Below are 22,490 nucleotides of genomic sequence, written 5' to 3' on the forward strand. Positions count from 1 at the left end.
TCAATCAACTGTTTATAAGTACATGCAGAAATCTCGATTCGCTGTAATGGTTACTTTTCAAAAAGCTTTAGTTTCAATCCGTCTCATTTTTTTTTCCATTGAACACATTTTGTGCCATTGTACCATTTTCGACATGTAGAAGTCTGTATTTCAAAAGGAAAAAAAAATCAGCAACTTTCTCCCGAACTTTCGCAGCTCTGGTTTCTTGTTTCCAAGTCTCTGTGTGCTTAGCCCTAGAACTTTTCCTTGACAAATAGGAGTATAAAAAAGCTTGAGAAGTAATATTATTTTTTGTTACCAAGCTAAGCCCAGAATTAAAACAAATTGTATGTTTTAAATCTACAATGGGCAATTATTTTATTTGTTTCTCAAATTCAAAAATAAATTTTGCTTTCAAATGCTCATTTTTCTACGCTTAATGTTCTCAGTGTTTCCAGTAGCACGCGCACCTGTCGAAAAGTGCGTCCGTTACGAAGGTAACGTAACGCTTGCGTGCGGCAAGAAAATTTTTACCATTTGCGGCACCCATCAAGATTTGCAACCGGGGCGTCCATCTTGGATGGCGGCTTCTGTACGGTGTTGCCGGTTAGCTTTTTACGCTTGAAAAATTACTACTGCTTGTTTGGGTTTTGGTTATTCTCTTTTGTTGCAAAATCTTTCTTACTTAAAAAGGTTCTGTATTTACAATTATTTATAACATCATTTTTAATCATTTTGAACACATTCTGTCTGATAAACTGTTTCCAAAAGTTCCCATAAAGGTTGCAAAAAAGTAAATTCCAGCTTTCAAAAAGTAGCATAAAATCTCCGACAATCGCTGCGTCACCTAGTCGGCAACACTGTCACTGGAGCGTTGAAAAAGTGCAGCGACTCTTTCGGGTTCGGCTAAACAGAAAAGTGTCTTGTTTTTCGCTAAAATCCGGACAAAAACCGGTGAAAATCGAAGCAAATCGATACGACGCGGCTGCTTACCCGTTATACTATCCGGATTGAGTGCGCGCGGGTGTGAATAGTGCCGAAAACTAGCCGGAAAAAGTTGGGATTCGATTGGGCCATCTTCCATCTTTGGGACGACGACGAACGATAGAGAACCGTGAAATATATTCCGAGTTTTTTTTTCCTCCAGTTTCTCCTGATCCAGCATACGCTTTCTGTATGCTGCTGTGCTGAGCAAGGGCTATAGAAAGGTGGCCACCTCAACGCGAGGGGGAGTGTGTGTGTTTGTTGAAAAGATAGCTGGTCGAAAAGGACGGGACGCACACCGGGTACGCCATCGCGTGTGAAGGAGAGGAACTCTGCGCGCGGCTTTTGCCAGAAGAAAAGAAGGCATCGTTGTCGTGATCCGGGGGAATCGACCACCGTCGAACGGCACTTTGGAAGGAGCTAGAACAAGGGAAAATCCGCGACAGGGAACGTTTTGTGTGTTGAAGCTCAATTTCTGCTTAGTAGCGGGACCGGTCAAGGGAAAAAGAAACCGGATAGGAACCAGCTAAGATGGACACGGAGCCGAGTTTGGCCGAGAACGCCGTCACCGATAATGGTAAGTGGCTCTGATGAGATTGAGAGTACGATAAATTTGCTATTTTGTAAACGCCTTTGTTAATAACGAAAGCAAGGAAAAGTACTATATTCCGCGATGAAACACAGGTAACATATGAATGTCTTAAAATTATAAAACAGGAGATAGTTGTGTTTTCTCCAAATGCCAATTTTCATATTTATTTTCTAAGAACTTAAATTTTTCCATGGAATGGAGGCCAAAAACGTATGTGAACGTAGAAATAAATATAGCGAAACGCTTTCTTCTTCTTTCTATAGGGTTTCAAAGCTATCAAGCAGAGGCGTACCAAGGCAAAGTTGTTTACATACAATCTTAAAAACTATTCGATAGAAAGTCATTGAACTCAGATATTTACATCTGAATTATAAATGATTTAGAAATATTTTAAATTTTTCCATTCATTGAATATTATAAAATAATTCAAACTTAACGTTACAGGTTTGGGTGCTAAATGGTCCTCCAGAGGCCTTAGGAGAAATAAAAAAATACAAAGACAATTTTTATTGACAATTTTTGAGAACTAAGTTACAGAAAATACAAAACTGTAAGAAATTAACAAGAAACAAAACAAATTGTATGGTTAAACACTTTGGAAAACGAATAAAAAATAACGTTTCACGGATGACTCGGAAAAGTTAGGAAAAATACTACCGGCACATAAAAACTTTATAAGTAAAATGCCTTAATAAAACTATTCGTAAATTTAAAAAAAAATGACTCGGAAATTGTAGTGAATGTTAATAGCATTCCAGCTGGTAATAATCTCCACTCAGATCATGTGATTTACAATAATGGAAGTTTAAGTTCACTTGAAACAGTAAGAAATTGTTAATATAAAAAAAACCCTCTGCAGATATCGACAATGTTTCTTAGAATGTTTTTCAAAATTATCTTCTGGAAACAGCAACCAATTAAGAAATATTACAAGTACGGGTCTACGATAAGGGATAACATCTTATACGCGGAAGCGTTCGACTCTTATTTCTATTCAGAAAAAGAAAATTGCGGAAGCTTACAAGCAATTTCTAATTTGTATTGAGTCAGAAAGAAAAATTGATCGACAAGCAGTCTAGATTTAGAAAACAGCACTCAACAGAATCTGCAGTGAATTTGATACTGTGAAATTGGAAGATCAATATTGAAAACGGTAGTTATACGTTCACTGTATTCCTGGGTTTCAATAGACCTTTTGAAAAGATTGATCGGCTAAAATTGATAGATCTTTTGGAAGGAATAGGTATTATCAGCATGGTTCTAAACAGGTTTTAGGACTATTTAAATAATAGAATGCAAAAAATAACATTTGTGTCATCTTATTCGCGATATCGAGAAATAAATTTAGGTGTCCCCCAAGGAAGTGTTCTGAATTCCTCGTTTATCATATTGTACATTAATGATATAATAGCTTTCATGCTACCGTCGTTTTTCGAAAAACGTCGATAACTTCGAAGTATAAACAATCGCGCGCGGTGATGAAACCAAAAATCCAGATTCGAATTTTCGTTCGTAGAGATATCTGACGTGAGCGCCAGATGTTCCGGAGATTCGCAAATGCAAATCGGGCTTTTCTGATCCGGGTTTGTATGTCTTTCCTGGTACCACCATCAAGCGTTATCTGGCTACCAAGATACTGGAATTACTCCACTTTCTCAACTTGTTGCCCAGCTACCATAAAACTGGAGGGATTTCCTGTGTTGATCTCCATCGACTTGGTCTTTCCGACATTGACTTCGAGACCTGCTGCCTTGGAGCTTTCTCTGAGATCGTCGAGTTTGCTCTGCATATCCGGTTTCGTTTGGGCGAGCAAAAGAATATCGTCAGCCAGGTCAGGGTTGTTCAGTTGCTCCATTGTTGAAGGATTCCACGACAATCCTCGGTTCGGTGCACAGTCGATCGATCCAGTCAGAATCTCATCCGTTACGATTAGAAAAAGTAGCGGTGATAAGATACATCCCTGTCTCACTCCATCAGTTACGGGGATTGGTTCGGACAAGACACCGTCGTGCAAGACCTTGCACGAAAATGCCTCGTACTGTTCTTCGATGAGATGCACTAGTTTCTCTGGGACTTCACGTCGCCTTAGAGCCGTCTAGATGTTTTCATGGTTAAGTCGATCAAATGTTTTTTTCGAAATCAACGAACACTAGCAAGAAGAGAGTCCTGGAATTCGTTGATTTGTTCCAGTGTGATTCGTGGCGTTGTGATGTGGTCCACACATGATCGTCCGGATCTGAATCCAGCTTGTTGCCGTCGGAGTGTAGCGTCGATTCTCTACTGGATCCGGATCACTATGCAGAGTACTTTGAGGGTTGTACAGATTAACGTTATGCCTCGCCAGTTACCGCACTGTCAGGCCTCCTTTCTTCGGGACCTTTACGAGGATACCCTGCATCCAGTCGGCCGGGAATGTTGCAGTATCCCAGATGTCAGCAAAAAGACGGTGCAACATTTGTGCTGACAAGGCAGGGTCGGCTTTCAGCATTTCAGCAGGAATGCAATCGATCCCAGGTGCTTTGTTGGATTTCATGTCTTTGATTGCCGCTTCTATTTCAACCAGCGAGGGCGCTTCCGATCTGACGCCATTAATGCGACCCACTGTTGGCGCTTCGAGCTGCGGGTTCTGTTGACCATCACTATTCGTGACTCGGAAGAGTTGTTCGAAGTGCTTAGTCCATCGTTTGAGCTGATCTGTTCGATCGGTCAATAACTGACCTGCTCTGTCTTTTAGCGGCATTCTAGCATTAGTCCTTACAAGGCGGCGAGAAATCTCAAAAAGTAGTCAGATATCTCCATTGGCGGCGGCTCTTTTTCCCTCTCCGGCTAGTGAGTTTGTCCAGGCTTTTTTTTTCTCGTCTACAAGCTCGTTTAACTGCCTTTTCCAGCTCCGCATATCGCCTTTCTCCGATCATCGACTATCCTCCAATTTTCATCCGACATCCATTCACTTCTTCTTCCACAAACTTTACCGAGAATACCATGGCTCGTCGTGATAAAGGCATTCTTGATTCCACACCACTGTTCTTCGACTGTTCCGTCTGTCGTATGCCCTTGTCAACTCTGGATTCTCCAACCGGCGAATGTCGTATTGACACCCGACTTTCTGCTCGCGCCGTTGGACACGCGCAACTCTTTATACCGTATTTGTTTATGCCGAGTGTTGCACTGGTGCACCACTAGGTACTGTCAAACTGTTTGTTTACTCGGACAGTGTTGCACTGGTTTTCACCTGGTGTTGCACTGCCATCGGGCGGTAGAGCCCTGACAATTTTGCCAGTGTTGCGAGAGAGCGTGTGAGTGAGCGAGGTAGCAATACACTGGCGACGATTTGTGTTTGTTTTTATCGAGTACGGTGGAACACTGATCAAGGGGAGAAAACAAATACGCTATTAGTCGTATCTCGTAAGGACGAGGTGATGGTCAGATTCAATGTCTGCGCTTCGTTTGTTGCGGGCATCAAGAAGGCTCCTTCTCCATTTTCGACTGATGCAGATGTGGTCGATTTGACCTTATGTGACCCAAGTGACCTTATGTGCTGATCGATGGGAGAAAAGTGATCCACCGGTCACCATGCTGTTGTTGCCACCAAATTCTACAAACAACTCTCCCTTTTCGCTCATCTGTCCTAGGCCATGGCGTCCCATGATGCGCTCAAGGTCCTGGTTGTCGGAGCAAAGATAGCGTTGAAGTCTTCCAAATGGATTTGAATGTCACCCTTCGGAATTTTCTCAAGTACTTCAAGTACCGAATTTCAAGCTTGAGGCGGCTAGCTTCTCTAGGAAGTTGAGCCAACTTGCCATGTTGGAACAAGGGTTTAAACGTTCCAAGTTCCAATTCGTGTCCGTATTTTCATGCTAAAAGTCTTCGTCAAAGATCCAGGTCGGTCATTTCTTTCGGATTCCGTAACAATTTTATAAATCTTTGCAGTGGATTGTTAGCCTAAGGTCCCTATCCAGCTTCCATCTTGGACTTAGCTGCGGGAGCCGCATTTCATAAATTCAGTCGCTCGCTGCGAGACAGACGCTGTTTGAGCCGCCCCTGGACCTGGAGAACAGACGCTCGGTTGTTGTTGCACGCCGCCCCTGACCTGGGGAACAGACGCGTGCGGCCACCTTCTCAGTCTGCATGCGACCAAAGCATCCACCGGGGTTGGGTACCCGATCTCCGCTTAGGTTACTCGCATCCCAGCCGGTACTGTATCCATAATTTCCAATACTGTCTGAACTATTTCGGTTTCATGTTTTTGTCAGTCAGCAAGTTCGATTTTCCTTCTTTTGAAAGCGGTAGTTTCTTGATTCCCGAGGAAAATGGGCATATTACTCCATAGCTTGCGGTGTGCATTTACCCTGATGGACATAAGTATTCGACATTTTTAGTATTTAGTAGGTATTTAGTGTTGAAATTTTGGTTGTTTTACCAGAAATTCTTTCCAATGGAAGAAGAGTTAAGTTATTGCTACGGCTTCTAGCGTTGTTCGTAGCGGTATTTGGTTTGCAGTTCTACATAAGGGATAATTTATTCCCTAGGATGAAAATTTAGGGAAGAATGCCACAATGTGGAAAATTCCTGGAAAAAAAATAAATTTAAAAAAAACTAGGATGACAATCCCGGAAAAAGACAAACAACAGTGATTTTAGGGGTGTTTTGCTTAATAAAATGTTGCATCTCAGAGTATCAACACAATAACGAATACCTCAGAATCACAATGCGAAAACTAAATGAATAAACATAAACATAAAATTCGAGATTCGTGATTCAAGTGTCCATAAAACTCATTAACTCGGGCGTTCCAAATTTGGAACCGTGACTGTATTCTTTACGTCTTGTATCGTCCAACAAAAAAGAAATCCGTCAGGAATCCGCCAGAAGTAGTTCAGATGGTCGTTGTTTTTGCATGATAGTTATAACTTTCTCCACATAATGGCGTGCTTGATGTGTCGCCTTGTTTTTTGAAAAGTGAAGTATATTGGTTTTATTACTATATTTGACAAAGCCCTTACATAGATCCTGGGTAGGCCGCTTTTTCCATTTCGATTTCCTTTTTTGCTCTGTCCCAACTGCCTCACAAATCCGACACCAATACCAACAGTAGGTATCCGGATTTTTGCTTCATCTCCATATTTTTGCTTTGCTTGCGATATGTTTTTATTCGTGCGTTTTCCTCCATGCACACGGAAGGATTGGCCTGGATGAGGGAAGAACAGTGTGTAGAATAAAGAGCCAATAATATGGGAAACATGCTGAGGAAATGGACCATACGTTTCCGCGTGTGGAGCTGTGTGTGTTTGTGCGTGTGTTAAAGGTTTGCAAAAATTGACGGTTCTATGTTGCCACACCAGTGTAGAAGGGCTCTGAAATTAGCAAAATCAGAAACTCGTAATATGATGAGGTGCCCACAACTAGCGCACACCGAGGAAAGGTAAAGGACCGCGTTCTGTAATGTGAATGTGCTGTGTTGATTCACCTTTTCTCGGCGATTGCTACTTTTGGACGCATCTGTAGTTTTATAGTTCATATTCAATAGTGTTGGTTACTGAACCTTCTTTATATGATCATGTTCTGATGATAAATTGTAAGTTTACTTTACAGCTGGTTTATTAAAAAAAACCTCAATAACTTTAATAAAATATTAATTGAATTAAAAAAAACGAAATAAATTTTAGCAAAAAAAAATTAAAATATTCTTCAGTCCAAATTTTTAATAAAATCAGGCTTCAGATGTTCACCGACATCACAACAAATTAACAAGAATTTATAACATCCACTTAACTGACTAGAGTTTCCTTGAAGGATTTAGCTGTAAAATATCTACATTCAACAATTGCCTATTAATTTTATCTACCCATATTTTATATCTACCTGTTCATAAAAGCTAACTTAATGGTTTAATTTAACTATACCTCACTTAGGTGCAACATCTGGCGAAACTGTTGATCCGGCCATTCTAAAGGAGAAAGTGGCGGAAGTTGATGTTGCATCCCTGAAAGGTGGTGGAGATGAAAAGGATACGCCGGCAGCTGATGCAATCCCTGCTCCCGCTACCGAAGACTCCGTCCCAATCGAGAAGGACGATCTGTTGGAGCGGCTGGATAAAATTGAAACATCCGCTTCGACGGAAGGTAAACCTCCGGCTCAGGACAGCGACTTGGAAAACGACGATCTCATTCAGCGATTAGAAGCCATGGAAAAGGATGAAGAAGCTGCCGATAAGAAAGAAGAAGCTGCTACCAATCACCAGAACGGTCTGGACAAATCTGATGAAGTGGAGGCAGCACCAGCTGCAGATGAAAAAGCTACCGAAGAAGTGAAACCGCCGGTAGAGGAAGAAAAAATGGAGGTCGATGCAACCGATGTCGCAGAAAAGAAAGAAGAACAGCCGGCTTCCGAAACTCCAGAATCAACTGCTAATGGATCTGCGGTTCACGAACCGGAAGAACAATCAACTGGATCTGTGAAACGAAGACATTCAGAGGACCAAGATGCGGAACCATCGAGTAAGAAAGTCCATGTCGACGAGACAGACGACGCCGAGCTGAAAACCGATATCGAAAAGCAAACCGAAGAAGTTCCAGGTACTGATGCCTCAGAATCTCTTTCTAAAAACGAAGAAACGCCACCGGAACCTCCCGCCGAAGAAGAGAAGGTAAAAGAGGCAGAACCAACACCTGTTCCTGAGCCGGAAAAAGAGACTGTTGATGAGGTCAAATCGGCAGAACCGGAATCCGGACCAGTTGATGAACAAAAGGTTGAAACCTCGGCTCCGACTCCGGAAAAGGATGAGGAACCCAAACCTGATTGTGTGGAAGAATCTAAGTAAATATGATAAAATACAGTAAAAAATGCATAGGTTAAACTTTTATTTTTTCTTTGTAGGGAAAAGATGGAAGAAGCCGTTCAGGAATCAGCCGTAGAAGAGGCGGCTTCCTCGGGCACGGTGGAAGAAGGTTCGAAGATACCTGAATCTGAGTCAAAGGAGTCAGTTCCAGAGCCCTTGCCAGACACTGAGCCTAACACTGAAACCGATTCTTGTAGTCAGGAAGAAGAGCAACCTTCGTCCTCAATTCCTACCGCGGTTGAAAGTAAACCTGACGCTACAATAAGCTCTTCTTCGGAGGAACCAGCTGCGGTAGAAAATCCGGTAGAATCTGCTGAAACTGTAACTAGTTCGGATGAAAAACCATTAGGTGAAGGAGAGGAATCGTCCGCGGAAGTTGACTCGACACCTGTGGATCCAACGCCCGCAGCGGTTGAGGAAGCTATGGAAGTGGATAGTGAATCTGTTGCAGAAGAATCCTCGAAGCCGGAAGTTGTAGAAGAACCTTGCACAACAAAAGAAGCCTTCGAATGCACCAATCAAGAGAAGGAAAACCAGGAATCTACCCCCAAGGAAACACCAGCGGAGGAACCTGTCCAGGAAAAAGTTGACGAAAAACAAGTTCCAGAAGAGGACCAAGAAGCTATGGAGGTTGACTCGGCTGCTCCGACACAAAGTAAGCAGGTAGATGCCGACGTTACAGAAAGTATGAATACCACCAGCGAAGAACTTATCGAATCTCTGACCAAGGATGAAACGGATGCTGTTGCGGACAGTCAAAGTGAAGCAAACTCTGCTCTCAACAAGAACCTGGAATCCACGGCTGCCGATGATTCTAAAGCGGAAGAATCGAAAGTTCTGGATGACAGTATTGAATGCTCGCTCCCTACTTCAAGCTCCGATAAATTGACCGACAAATTGAAACAACGATTGGATCTTATTTCCAACGGAAGCAGCACCCCTACGTCGAATACCGGTACGGTGAGCTCTAGTAACGTGTACAATTCTACACCCATTCAGAAACAGTTCGAAATTAGCTCCGAGAATGTTAGCAAGATCACCCGATCTTCGGTAGACAACAGCCGGCAGGAAGACGACGAAGAGCACAGTGCGATAGTGGCTGATAATTCCGTTGTTGAAGAGAAGGAAGCAGCTGTTGCGTCGACTTCAACCGTTTCGACTGCTGAACCAGCTGGCAAAAAGGAACCGGAGGTAGCTGCTAGTGAAACTTCCGGTATCACCACCAAGGATGAAAGCAGCTTGAAAACAGAATCTTCGGAAGTGGATTCATGCACAGGTATGTTGTTTATCTATCTATGATTTCTTTTAATTACGGAGATATTAATTTGATTCAATTTTTACAGCTTCTTCAGCCCTCAATACTGCCGATGAGATCAACATGTACGCCAGTAATGCACGAAAATTCAACGGTATTTCATCTACATCGGGTTCGGAACTGGACGATAAGTCGATACCGAATCCACCAGCTAGCAGCACCACTACTTCCGTGTCCACTCCAACAACCACTATCGATAAACTGGATCTGACTCCGGCACTGACTTCTGAAGAAACTGTCTACGAGGTCAGCGTTTGGTTCGAAGGTGCTGATTTGCAGTTCCTGTCGGTTGAGAAACAACAAGCGGGTATATCCGGAACCGTTGGTTCAACCCAAGACCTCACCAGTATCGATTCCTCGAAACAGTCCTCGAATGGTAGTGTGGGTAGTTTGGGTCCATTTTCACTGCCCCCTGCACGGCCGACTGCCGATTCGGCCATGTCACAGTCGAGCACAACGGAAAGTTCCTCCGGAGCTAGTCAGTTCAAACAGGTGCTTCCCAAAGTGAAACAAACTATTCGAGGCGCAAGCGCCCTTGCCACTTTTATGATCGAAGAATTCACGAAGATCAAAAAATTATTGAACAAAGACGAAGAAGAACCAGCTACTCCATACAAAACGCCCAAGACTTCGCGTGCTCCGAGCTCCACAACTAAAAAATCTGCAACCAAAGGCCGAGGTCAGAAGCGTCCACACGAAGATGAAGAGGAATCTGTTGAGGAACCGGAGTCGAAGAAATCTGCCAAACAGGTCAAGAAGAGCACTCCAAGCCCGAAAGTCGAAGTTATCGAAAGGAGTGAGGACGATCAGTGCTGCTTAGCCAGATGGACGGATCGAAAATACTACGCTGGTCGAGTAACGAGTTACAAGGGCGATAACAAGTACATGGTAGTTTTCGAAGATGGTGCCTCGAAGGCTCTGTCAAGGGACGTGATCGTTTTCGGTGACAAGGATACCTTACCGATCGAAGGTCATGCGATACATGCTCTGAGCCACGACGATACCTATGAACCAGCCATTGTACGGGAGATCAAGCGGAACGAAGAAACGTCAGAGGTTTTGTACGTAGTGGAAATTGCGGATGGTAAGACGCTGGAAGTGACCGCCTCGGACATGTATCTGACCGACGAACAGGCCAAATACATTAACAAGGCGTGCAAAGAAACAGAGGACGCTGCTGCTATGGCTTCCCCAGGTGCTGCGGGTGGCAAGCCACGGACTCCACTCGCCACCCCCAACACTCCCGATGATGCGAGCGCCGAAAAGGGATCCCGATCCTCGAGAAGCCGACGAGGGGCTGATAAACCACAAACCCCGGCCACGCCAGAGGCTGGTTACTCGGGCGGTGTCGGTAAGGCCAAGGGACGTCGTGGACGAAGGTAAGATGCTTTGTTCTTGAATTTTTGTTTCGTTTTTCGGTGGCAGGTTGTATGGAGAGTGAAGTAGACTATCAAGCTAGAAGCAAATAATATTTACCTATTTTACAAGTGCTTTAAAAAATAGGTCAACCAATTGCTTATAGATTTATTGAATCAGGTCTTTACGTATTTTTTGTCTCTCTTCGTAAAGCTTATTTTTTAAATGATTTCCTGTTTTACAATCCATATCGCGAATTCCTCCCATAAAATTTCAGTTCAATTGTGTTAATTTTTGATATAGGTATAATTTTTAATATATTTGTAGCGTTTGGAAATGCTTCAATCTGAGTTAAAAAAGGTTTCTTATTAACTAAACATTAATGAATGCTTTATGTTTTCTAGGCTTTCGTAAATCTACGAATATAATAATCGTGCGCATCCTACACCTTAAGATTAATGAAAAAACACCTACCCTAGGAGTAGTTGTTATATGACCCACAAACAAAACAGAATACGACAACAGTAGAATTCAACCCCTACAGCAAAGACAGCGATTAAATAGGAACGGGATAAATTTTTAGCTATTTAGAAAATATAACGACCGCTTCCTCCCTTTTACACAATAGAAGAAGAAGCAGATAAAAAGCTAGAAAAACTAATCCTCGCCCGTTCCACTGCAGAGATGAAAATTGAACATATGAACAAGAAGTTTAAAAAAGAAGTGAACGCCTCCCGAATGGCAGAAGGACAAAAGTAAACATAATATTAGTATTATTCGTGGCATTTAATATAGACGGAACCGTTAAAATTATTCGCACATTTCGGTAAGCTAGCAAAAGAATAAAAATGAAATTTTAACCAGATAAATTATTCATCTTTTGTGCATTTAGACGAGGTAGTGAACGAAATCAAAATATTGAATACCGTTTTGATTCTCCTCCATCGATGGAATCCTTCATGGAAGCTTTTCCTTTTTGTGTAAACTTTCGAACCGAGGAAGACTTATGATTTGGTCGTATTTTTGGCATTCCTTCAACAAAAAATCAGCACATTCAAATAAGAATTCTTTTCCAATCCTCGGACAAAACATTCTACAACCCGTTCGTTCTAACAAATTTTCAGTAAGCCTAAGTTAACCCATAGTTTTATGTGTTCTTTTTATAGTATAGTCTACCAGGGCTGCTAGGAAAAAATCAATTTCTGTGACAAAAATAAATCCCCAAACTGACATTATCTATTTAAGTGTCGATTTTAAAGGCGCAGATGAAAAATTAGATTTTAGAAATCTAGAACTGTGTGAAAATCAATTTCATGAAAAAACCTTTAACTGATTCGAATAATACCAGCACTTGCTGATATTTTTTTTGTTTCTTTTTTTTGGTTCTTAAAACAAAAATTTTATATAACCGACTTAAAAATCGGAACCACTGAAAGGGAATACTGAAAGGAATCTACGCCAAGCGACACCTTTTCCTGTCTATCAAACTCAATCCTCCTAACAATATTCTCCATTATCGTAATGCAATTGAATATAGATTGTAATAGCAGTTAAGGGAATAAACGTATATCAATTAGAATGTCGTGGTCTAATTGTGTGTAGCAAGTCTAGAGTTGTTTGGCAAATAGAACTGTATTAATAAGGAATCAGCCCTAAGCAGGAGAGATAACAATTTGAAAGCTCGAAGAACACAAGTTGGAAACAAGTCGAAAAAACACTAAACAAAATTACTTAAATCAAATTGCAACAACCCGAGACCAGCATCCATATTAGTGTTTCACAAACGATCGGACTCTACTCTATCAAAATAAAAATGAAGGTCAACATTACAGGATACATAGAATACATACCTAAAAAGCTGCCATTTGCGGATCAGATCAGGGGTGTTCCACAAGGACGACGAGAAGTGACAGATAGGAAACAAAACAAAAAATCTCACCCAACCATTCTCTGTATCGGTATTATGTATAGTAAAAGCGCGCGCATGAAACGAGTGACAAAGCCAAAAGGATTTAACGCCAGAACGTAATGTGCGAGCCATACAATCTTGGACTATGTCGTTTGTGCTTCTAGCGATCTGAGGTGGTTTATTGCAGCATCAGAATATCCTATATATATATTGAAAATAATAATTTTAGACATTGTCAAAAAATACAAAAATAAAAATCCGTAATCATTCTTAACAAATCACAAATCCGATTGGTGTTACTTTTTTTATGCTTTTAGTTTGTTTCATTTTCGCATGTGCCAACTAAAATATCACTGCCCTGATTGGTTTTATTTCTTTTTCTAGTCGTACAAAAAGCTGTGTCGGATTAAACCTCGAAAGGAAAAGAGAATATAGTGTGTACAGAGTTGAGGAATGCCAAATATCGACCAATCGTCCAGTAATTTGTTGAATATTTTTAGTGATATAAGCCACTTGAATATCTGTAAAAAGGTGTACTTTCCTAGTCTGTAACTATAATTTCTCTTTTCCTCTCTGCACGACAACGGCGTCGGGTTTTTGATAAAAAATTCGAAATATTTAGATAAATTTTCATTTAGCTTAGAGCTGTTTCAAACCTCTTCAAATATTATTGGATAAACTTTTTTCGAATTCAGATAGAAGCTCAAACACCAACTGATTATTAAATATTATCATAACCATTTTTAGGTTTCTTTGAAATTTCGAAAACTTCGTCGAATCTTGTAGCTCATTACCAAAAAAGAAAGGCAATTTTTCCAATCCAAAAAAATGCCTTTATATTTATGAAGTGGGTTCCACATAATGGGGCTTATTCTGCGAGTCTCGTGATGCGACTCGTGAAGTTTCCTTCGTCCGGATCCAGGAAGTTAGTTTTCATCCTGACTCCACGAAATGCATTAGTAACGTAACATAAGTTCTTATGAGCTCCGAAGACTGGTCGCAGCTTTTCCGAGCTAACATTTCTGGCCTAAAGGGTTTACTGGAGTCAGCACTACAAGGTGAAACTTTGCAAGGCACTTCAGATGACCCATATACCTAATTATGAACAACATGGAAAGGAACTTTGATCGATCGAATTTACTTAACGTTTCTTTAGCAAGGGCGCCCCGCAGCAACCGATCAGCACTGCGTCCGAGGGAAGTGACGTTTCTGACATAGTGGAAGAAGAAACTCCGGCACCACCTAGCCCGGAAACTGGCTTGGAGTTCGTCGACGGAGTACAACCCGAGCTGCAGCGCACTGAAAAGGAATCGGAAATTAAAAGTAACTATAAACTCTTGACTATCGACCACGTTAATTTTATTTTTTTACTTTTCCTAGAAATGTACCTGGTAGCGGAGTATCTCGGTAAAGGTTTCAATAACAACCATGGCCTCGACGAATTGCTTGGACCTCTGCCGGGTAGCAAAACTCTCTTTAGGAACAAACACTTCATCCTGACCTGTACCATTCCACCGAAAGGATTTTCCAGTACGATGGTAATTTTGAGTATTCTAATTCTTCTAATATTCTTTGAAAAAAAAACTGTTGTCTGCAGGAAAAGGATGATCTGCGCAATCGTTACCGCAAATTTAGCTCGGCCCCGTTCGTCAAGGAACATCTACGACAGCAAATCGAAGCTGGCGGTGGCAAGGTGTACCAATACTTCGAGGACATTCCCAAATCTAAGTACAAACAGTGCAAGCTGATCGCACCGCATCCCTGTGCAACGGCCAAGTACATCCAGTGTCTCGCTGTGGATATTGTGGTATGTATTTAATACTAATTTTAAGCCCACTTTTTACAAGTAACTGATCATGCAACATCTAATCTTTGCAGGCGGTCACCCACGAATGGATAATCGAGTGTTGTCAGACGCTCACACTGCTGGATGCGAAACGGTACGCGCTTCCAAGTGGATGGTCGTTGATCGAGGAACGGTACATCCGTTGGAACTGTGGTCGTGGCGTTGAGCAACGATCGACCACAAACCCATTCGTCGGGTGTTGTGTGAATATTGCCAGTCTGAACAAAGACTTTACTGAGTTTTGGAGCCGTACTTGTAAGATGGCTGGCGCAACGGTGAGACTCATCAAATCGGACTCGGACCTGACGGAAAATCTGACCGGGTACATGCTGACCGATCAGGAGTTTCCCGAGGATATCAAGCTGCGAGCCTCCCGGTATGGACTGTCTATTGTGTCAACGGTCTGGGTGGTACAAAGCCTCATACTGGGTCGAATCTGCCTGCCCGAAAGTCATGAGAAACTAACTCAGATCTACCAGGACGACGATTACTAGCTCTTCCCTACTAGCTTCTAAGGCACAAGTTTACCAGTCGAACTTATATTTTAATTTGTTGGTCCCCTAAGTATCGCTTTGAAAATGTTACTGTAATAGCCCCTTTTCGATTGTACCGTGTTTCCTATTTTGTTATGTTTCAAAAACTTAATTCAGCGCCCTGTTTCTAGGAATCTAGTTTTAGCAGCATTTGTGCAAGTTCACTATAAACCTGTTATCTAGCAATAAAACAAATTAAACAAATATGTTTCCAACTGTATAGCTTAGAATTGTGTTCAAACTGATGCATGTTTTGTGAAATACTTTGGAAGTCCGCAATGGCATGTTGTTTTAGCAATGCTGCCACCCTTATTTAACATGTTTTTTTTCTTAATTTGCAATTTGAAATTTTATTCATACGACTCGAATCTCAACCCTTTCGTGGTGCCGACTCTTGCATGCTAACTGAGAAGGGGCGGCCTGCATCAACAACCGAGTGTGTTCTACAGGTCAGCGCTGGCTAAAACATCGTCAGCCTCGGATTGGCGACTGAATATATGCAATGCGATGATTTTTAACACTCGAGAACGAGTAGTTCGATTTCTGTCAAGCCTGCAGGCCTATGCTACCCTTATGATTGGAACCGATAAACGAAACAATAATCTTAGCTTGATTCAGAATACAGGTTAGAAACCTTACAATGATGCGTTGCCGATCTACAGTGGAAAGAACAGTTTTACAGTCAATTTGCGTTAACGCAAAGCGATTTCAATGAGTTGTATGTAAATGGAAAATGTTAAAAACAGATTCGAAACATTTATGGAAGGACCGATTTTCCGAGCTGAATACCAACTCAGCTCGCTTCTCGTTCCCCACATCAGATATCTGACTACAGACTTGTTTGTGGTCGGATATCGGATGGACCAGTCGTGCGTTGCCGTACAGACTTTTCTCAGAGAAAACTATATAGTACCCCTCTATAACCGTTTTTTTCTTGATGCATTAGGTTAAAAGACCATCCTGCCATGTGACATTGTGTTAAACCATGCAACTTTCCAACGGCTTTTCGCACAATGACGCCGACTAACGGTCAAATCGAAACGAGCACACGCTCTCGAAGACCATCTTTGAACGCAGCCCTGCAAAAGTTACACGTTGGAAGACGGGAGAGGATTTTCTCCCTTCAGCTGTCAGTCAGTGGGCCAATTTTGCGACTTTTGTTTTCGAACGGATGAAATTCTTGTGCAATTTTACCACGGAAAACAGTTCAATTCGGGTTGATTTCGTGGTGAAAGGCTTCGCGAAAGCTACCGGTATCGGTTTTCTGCAAGTTCAAATAATAGTTATCAGTTATTTTTGAAGAGTATCGTGATTCGGCTGATTTTTTCCCCTCCGGGTAATTGGGTTACTGCGAAGGAGCTACGCCTTTCGTGGGTGAAATTCTTGATTCGGTGACGCATTGTTCCTGCACTAACACTAACACGAGGACGCGGTGGTGCATATTCCCTCATGTGCTTGGCTGAAGTGAGCGTCGCGACGTGAAAACAAAATAAAACGAAAGGCAGATTACAAACGAACGACGTCTTATCTGTGTGTGCGTGTATTCGTGGGTACGGCATATCTCATTCATTGATTGTTCTGGGTTTATTCATTTCAGTAAGTGGAGTGATAACGAGTAAATTTCGGGGCAGTTTACGAAACATATTGTGCAAAGAAGTGAAAAAATAACATAAACTAAAGCCTAATCAGCTTGCGGCAAATGAGACAAACGTTGCAGAATGGATATTGAGGAAACTGCAAACTTTTTGGTAAGTGAAATCGAATGACATTACTGTAATAGAACTGCATTGCATACGATCAATAAAACCAATCATTAATTAAAATGTCTGTCCTGAAGAAGTAAGAAAGGATGTCAGAAAAAATCAACATTTTTAATTACAATGATTGTAAGCATTGTAGAAAAAAATTAGAACCCAGCAAAAATTCGGCGATTTCATTTATATTGAACATTTTTACCTGACGTGGTTCTGTTTAGCTTGCATGGAATTACATCATGCTTTTCTGAATGCAGGCATTGTGAGATCCTGGTGGCAATGAATACACCCATATGGAAGCTAATAAACGTTGAATCATATTGGCAATTCATAGATACTGAAATTTGACCAGGATTTGGTTATCACCAATTTGGTTTATCAAATGCTTTGAGACAAGAAAACTGTATAAAAATGTAGGTACCTACTGTAAAAATATCATCGAGGAAACAGGGAACAGCATTTTTCACGCCTATGTTTTACTGGTTTAGAAAGATTTGGGCGTTCTGAATTCAATAGATTTTATCAATCACCTCTAGTTTTGGAGATATGGCGTGTAGAAACTTCAAAACATTAGTTTTGAGTACAATCAATCTTTGATAACTGATAAATTTACATGAAATCTAAAAACAGAACGCGATAATAACAAACTGAGAAGGCAATCAGCTTATCTGAGCGATCACATGCGATGAAAATGCTTCTAATAAAAATTCTACCCCTTTTCATCACATTTCATAATTTCTTCTTACTTTGTGTCTATACATTTCACAATCTTGAAATGTTCTTACACTGACATCACTTTCACCAATAAGACTGATAAAAAAATTAAGACACTTAAAACAGGTTTTGAATCTATTTATTAGCCTTCATTCAATTCAAGATTTAGATCTTGCATAAATATTTCAGTTTCGCAAATACATCGCACAAAACAAAATCTTTTATACGAATTTTAGAAATTTGAATTTATAAGATTCCTACCATCATTCGAGAAAGTCTTAAATAGTAGATATTGCAAATTTTAACTACTTTAACAACTTTATTGTTGAAAACTGCATATCTTCTTAAAAATTGCTTAAAATTAAAATAATTTGGAAAAACTAACAACGGAAAACAATTAAAACTTTTCTTTCAGAAGTCAAAACCACTCGCGGTCTGAAGTTGAGCGTTGAATTAAACACTTTAATTTAAAATCTTCATAGGTTTATTAAGTTTTTTCCAAAAAGGGCGCAAATTTATTTAATGAATTTTCGCTTATTTTCGGATATTATTCGAAGAAAAGAGCTGATAGAAAAAAAACTAATTTGCATATTTGGGATCAGCGTCCCCAAATTATTCAAAATAAGCTTTTCAAGGCTTTGTGCCTCAGAAAAGAGTTTCTTTTGCCTTGTGCTATCCGTAAGGGAAGTGTTCTAATAAAATTTATGATTCCAAAAAATTTTGTTCTGTACAAAATAAAAAAAACGAAAAACAGATTCTATACTGACAACCACAACAAACAGATTCTTAAAGAACACTCGAAAAGTTTATTAAGCTAAAAAAAAAAAATTAAAAAATAACAATAAACAATCTTACACAGCAATTTTTTTTTGCTGGACACCAGAAAAATTTTGTAGGTTTTTGTCCCGCTGACTTTCCAGCAAAGTTTCCAGCTATTTAAATTGCTGGAAAAAACAGCAAATGTTATTGCAGCAAACCAGATTGCTGGAAACCAGCTATTTTTTCAACACAACCGGCTGTACCATCAAGTCGCCATTCACCGCCCAGACACCATTTACCGCCCAAAATCATCCTTTTGTGTGTATTTTGAAAAAACTGGGATGTTTTCACCAAAAAAAAGATCTGTGTTCTGTGTCGGCATCATTGTTCGACCATTTCACTGAAAAAACATCACTTAATTATGCTAACTATAGCCAGAAATAAAATATTTGGGTTTTCGTTTCCGGTCAAATTATTGAAATCGACGCCTGTTAGCGAACTAAGCATTACTGTACTCCTAGGGCAGAAAGGGTTTTTGTTTACTAGATAGTACCTATTGGATCTAAAATCGACTCGAAACGATAGTTTTGTTTTCGTAGAATAGATTTGCATCAAAAAATTTTCGATTTTTTCAAAAGTTGTTGTTTTTTGAAGCGTTTAGTGACGGGCGGTAATTGGTGTATAAAAAAAAGTGTGGGTTCCTAATGACCGGTCAAGCACAATTTCTTTGTTTTTAACGCATGTATTGTGTCAAATTTGTAAATTGTAAGAAGCATTTAGTTTGATTATGTTAGAAAATGATGTTTTATCGCTGAAAGTAACCGGTTACTTGAGGTTGTTTGCCGGGAATCATCATTTTGTCAGTCAACGCACTTTGTTAAAATTTGTACTAAATTTGCGGAAAAAATTTCACAAAATGTATTCTCTCAAGATCCAAAATATGGTTTTGACAGCTCGTTGTATGGAAAATACTAAAAAGAACAGTTTCCGTGTTGTTTAGATAGTTTTTGCTTAAGAAAACATTATCGATACCCGAAAAAGTCGAGTGGGCGGTAATAGGGCCAGTTGAACTCCCCAAAGTTTTGTTAATTATTTTGAAAAGCGTACATTTTTCGCATTCCACTAATTTTTTTATTGAAAGTAGAGCAGTTTTGGGATGTATTGGAAAAGAAAGCGAATAAAAATCTGCCGTCGTTTTTTTATTACACATGTTTGAAGTTGAAAAACCGCTTAACTGGGCGGTAGATGGTGACATGATGGTATTTATAGTATCAAATTTATATTTCAATTCAAAATTACATTTTGATTATTGGCTGTGCATATGATTGGCAATAAAATAATTATTTTCTCCTATTTTTCTAAAAGGGATGTATTTATTTCCAGGAACACAATTTTCTTGTCAACTTTCTAATATTGGCTCTGGGGTGGCAGCTTTGTGCCAAAGTGTTGATCATCCGGCACCTGTAAAAACAGTTTTGATTAGTATCTTTTATGAAATATCTACCAATCCAATAAAATTCACCCTTAACTTGATGTCTGGTTGCTAGAATATAGAGGAAAATAAAAATAATTATATTATTTTAATCTAACCAAAATTCGTAAATAGAATCTCACCTTGCTTCAGCATATACGAAAACAAACAGATTCCAATTTGACAACTCGATTGCTGATTTTCGAGCAAACTAGACCAATTGCTGGAAAGTCCAGCAATTTGAAAACCGATTGCTGATTTTTCAGCAAAAATGACAAGAACACAACCGAATGCTGAAAAATCCAGCAATTAGAAAACCGATTGCTGGTTTCCAGCAAATATTTGGATTGCTGAACGTTTCCAGCAATTTACTGTAGCGAAAATTTACTGTGTAAAGCAATCCTTGAGAAATTCCATATCTTAGACGTATAAAAAAATTGTTGTGCACCTACTAGGGTAACGGACTTATTTTGGACCAGGAGACCAATTTTGGACCACTTTGCCTAGCTCTCTGATAAAGCAACTAATAATGAAAAAAAAAAAATAGTGCATTACATTAAGTGCCCGGGCTTCAACAATATTTGCTAAAAAAATTAATGATTATTTGTTTAATAAGAGAGCTAGACAAGGTGGTCCAAAATTGGTCCTCTGGTCCAAAATAAGTCCATTACCCTAATTTATGTATTTCCATTTGAAACAAATTCGACATGTTCATTTTACATTCTAAATCCAAGATCATATTCAACTTTTGATTATGAAATGATACCTTCCCTCTAAAATTCCAGTTATCAATCCTAGTGAATATAATTCAAAGTTCTTTATTTGGATCATAAAATTCAGAACAATGAGCCTAATATATAAATTTCTAAAATGTGTATTGGATCGCATGCAAGCTTTGTGTGGATAAAGGAATATTAATAAACTTTTAAACTTCTTTTTTGATTTTTTTAACAGCCAAAAAATATGCAAATTTTGGAACGATCCCTTCATCCTTGAGTTTTAATTTCGCATGGAAAGTTTGTAAAAACAGCCATTCAATAATCACCGCTGAATAATCAATACAGAAAGTCTCAAAATATATATTTTGATGGAAAATATTCGTTGGTCCATGAACTACACTTTATGCGTATAAATCACCCAACTTGTACCCTTAAAAAGATATTCGATATTGTACAAAAAAAATCAAAATATGTTTTTTTTGATTTTGAGCGTCTTTGATAGCTAATTTAAAAGCTAGAACATTCCGTAAAAATGATTAAAACGCTAAAGCAAGACCTGCAAATTAAACTTCTTTTTATTGGATTCACAGTTTAGATTTTTAGAAGATAACTTTTTTCAGAAAAAATTGAGCTTTTGTCATATAAGCAAAAAATTAGGCTTAAAAAACATATTTTAATTAAAGCTAAAGCTTATCAGCATTTTCTGGATGAATTAACATGCGAACACTGCTTTTTCCATACAAAAGTCAAACCCGATGCCTAAATTCAGGAATCACCAAATCATCTCAGATGTTTTACACTAATGTTTTTGGTGATCCAAAGACTATAAAAAAACAGCAGCAATCGAAGTCATCATTCTGAAATTTTTTTAAAAAAATCAATATGAAATCCGGATTTGAAAGTTTTTTTTGCAATCAAAATACGAAATTTGCAAATCTGATAAATTTTCGTTTTGCATCTGCGTTCGTTTTTTTTGTTTGAAGTTTGAATTTCGTATATTTTTTTTTCAACTGAACCTAAAATCTGAAATATTTATCATACATATGTAGATATCAGAAAAGAGAAATCTGAATTACGAAAACTAAAATCTCATTTCGAAATTGGAATCTTATACCAATGAATTCAGAACTTGAATTGTATAATTTTGAATCTGAAATCTGAATAAGATTCCAATTCTCAAGTTATGAGTTATGAAATCTCAATCTGGTACTTAAACGTGAATCTCAACAATGAATCTGGAGTCGAAATCTTAAATCTGAATAACGATTCTGACAATAGTAGAATTTGAGCAATCTACAAAATTGAATCTTTAATCTGTAATCTAAACCTGGAGATTTTGAAATTTGAAATCCGAATTCTGCAATATGATTCTGTAAATTAATAAAAAAAACTAGCTGTGATTTGATGAGGTTTCTGAAATTGTATAGTGAATCGCAATCTAAACCTGATAATTGATATCTGTCTCTGAAACGTGAATATCAAATATAAATCTAAAGTTTAAGTCTAAAACGTGCATCTTAAAAATAAATCTACGGTTGTCATCTGAATCTGGAGTCTAAATTTAAAATCTGATTTTCAATAAAACATCAGTAGATCTGCAATCTGAGATATGGATGTGATCGAAATAGATTCTAAATACCAATTCATTGATAACAGAATCTGGTCTCTGAATCTTAAATTTTAAATTAGAATTCTGAACCTGTGAGCTGGGTATAAAATCT

The 22,490-nt window shown here is 39.3% G+C and overlaps 1 protein-coding gene across 1 annotated transcript; it reads left to right on the forward strand.

Moving 5' to 3' along the window:
* The first annotated feature begins 819 nt into the window (after positions 1–819).
* On the forward strand, positions 820–15,520 carry LOC129754345 (TP53-binding protein 1-like). The gene is made up of 8 exons (XM_055750350.1): positions 820–1,540; positions 7,468–8,371; positions 8,432–9,669; positions 9,737–11,087; positions 14,130–14,296; positions 14,354–14,511; positions 14,571–14,780; positions 14,852–15,520. The coding sequence occupies exons 1-8, from the start codon at positions 1,495–1,497 to the stop codon at positions 15,311–15,313; spliced, it is 4,536 nt and encodes a 1,511-aa protein (XP_055606325.1). The 5' UTR covers positions 820–1,494; the 3' UTR covers positions 15,314–15,520.
* The last annotated feature ends 6,970 nt before the right edge of the window (positions 15,521–22,490 follow it).

This window comes from Uranotaenia lowii, chromosome 3, assembly GCF_029784155.1.
Source record: "Uranotaenia lowii strain MFRU-FL chromosome 3, ASM2978415v1, whole genome shotgun sequence".
In the NCBI taxonomy this organism is placed as follows: Eukaryota; Metazoa; Arthropoda; class Insecta; order Diptera; family Culicidae; genus Uranotaenia; species Uranotaenia lowii.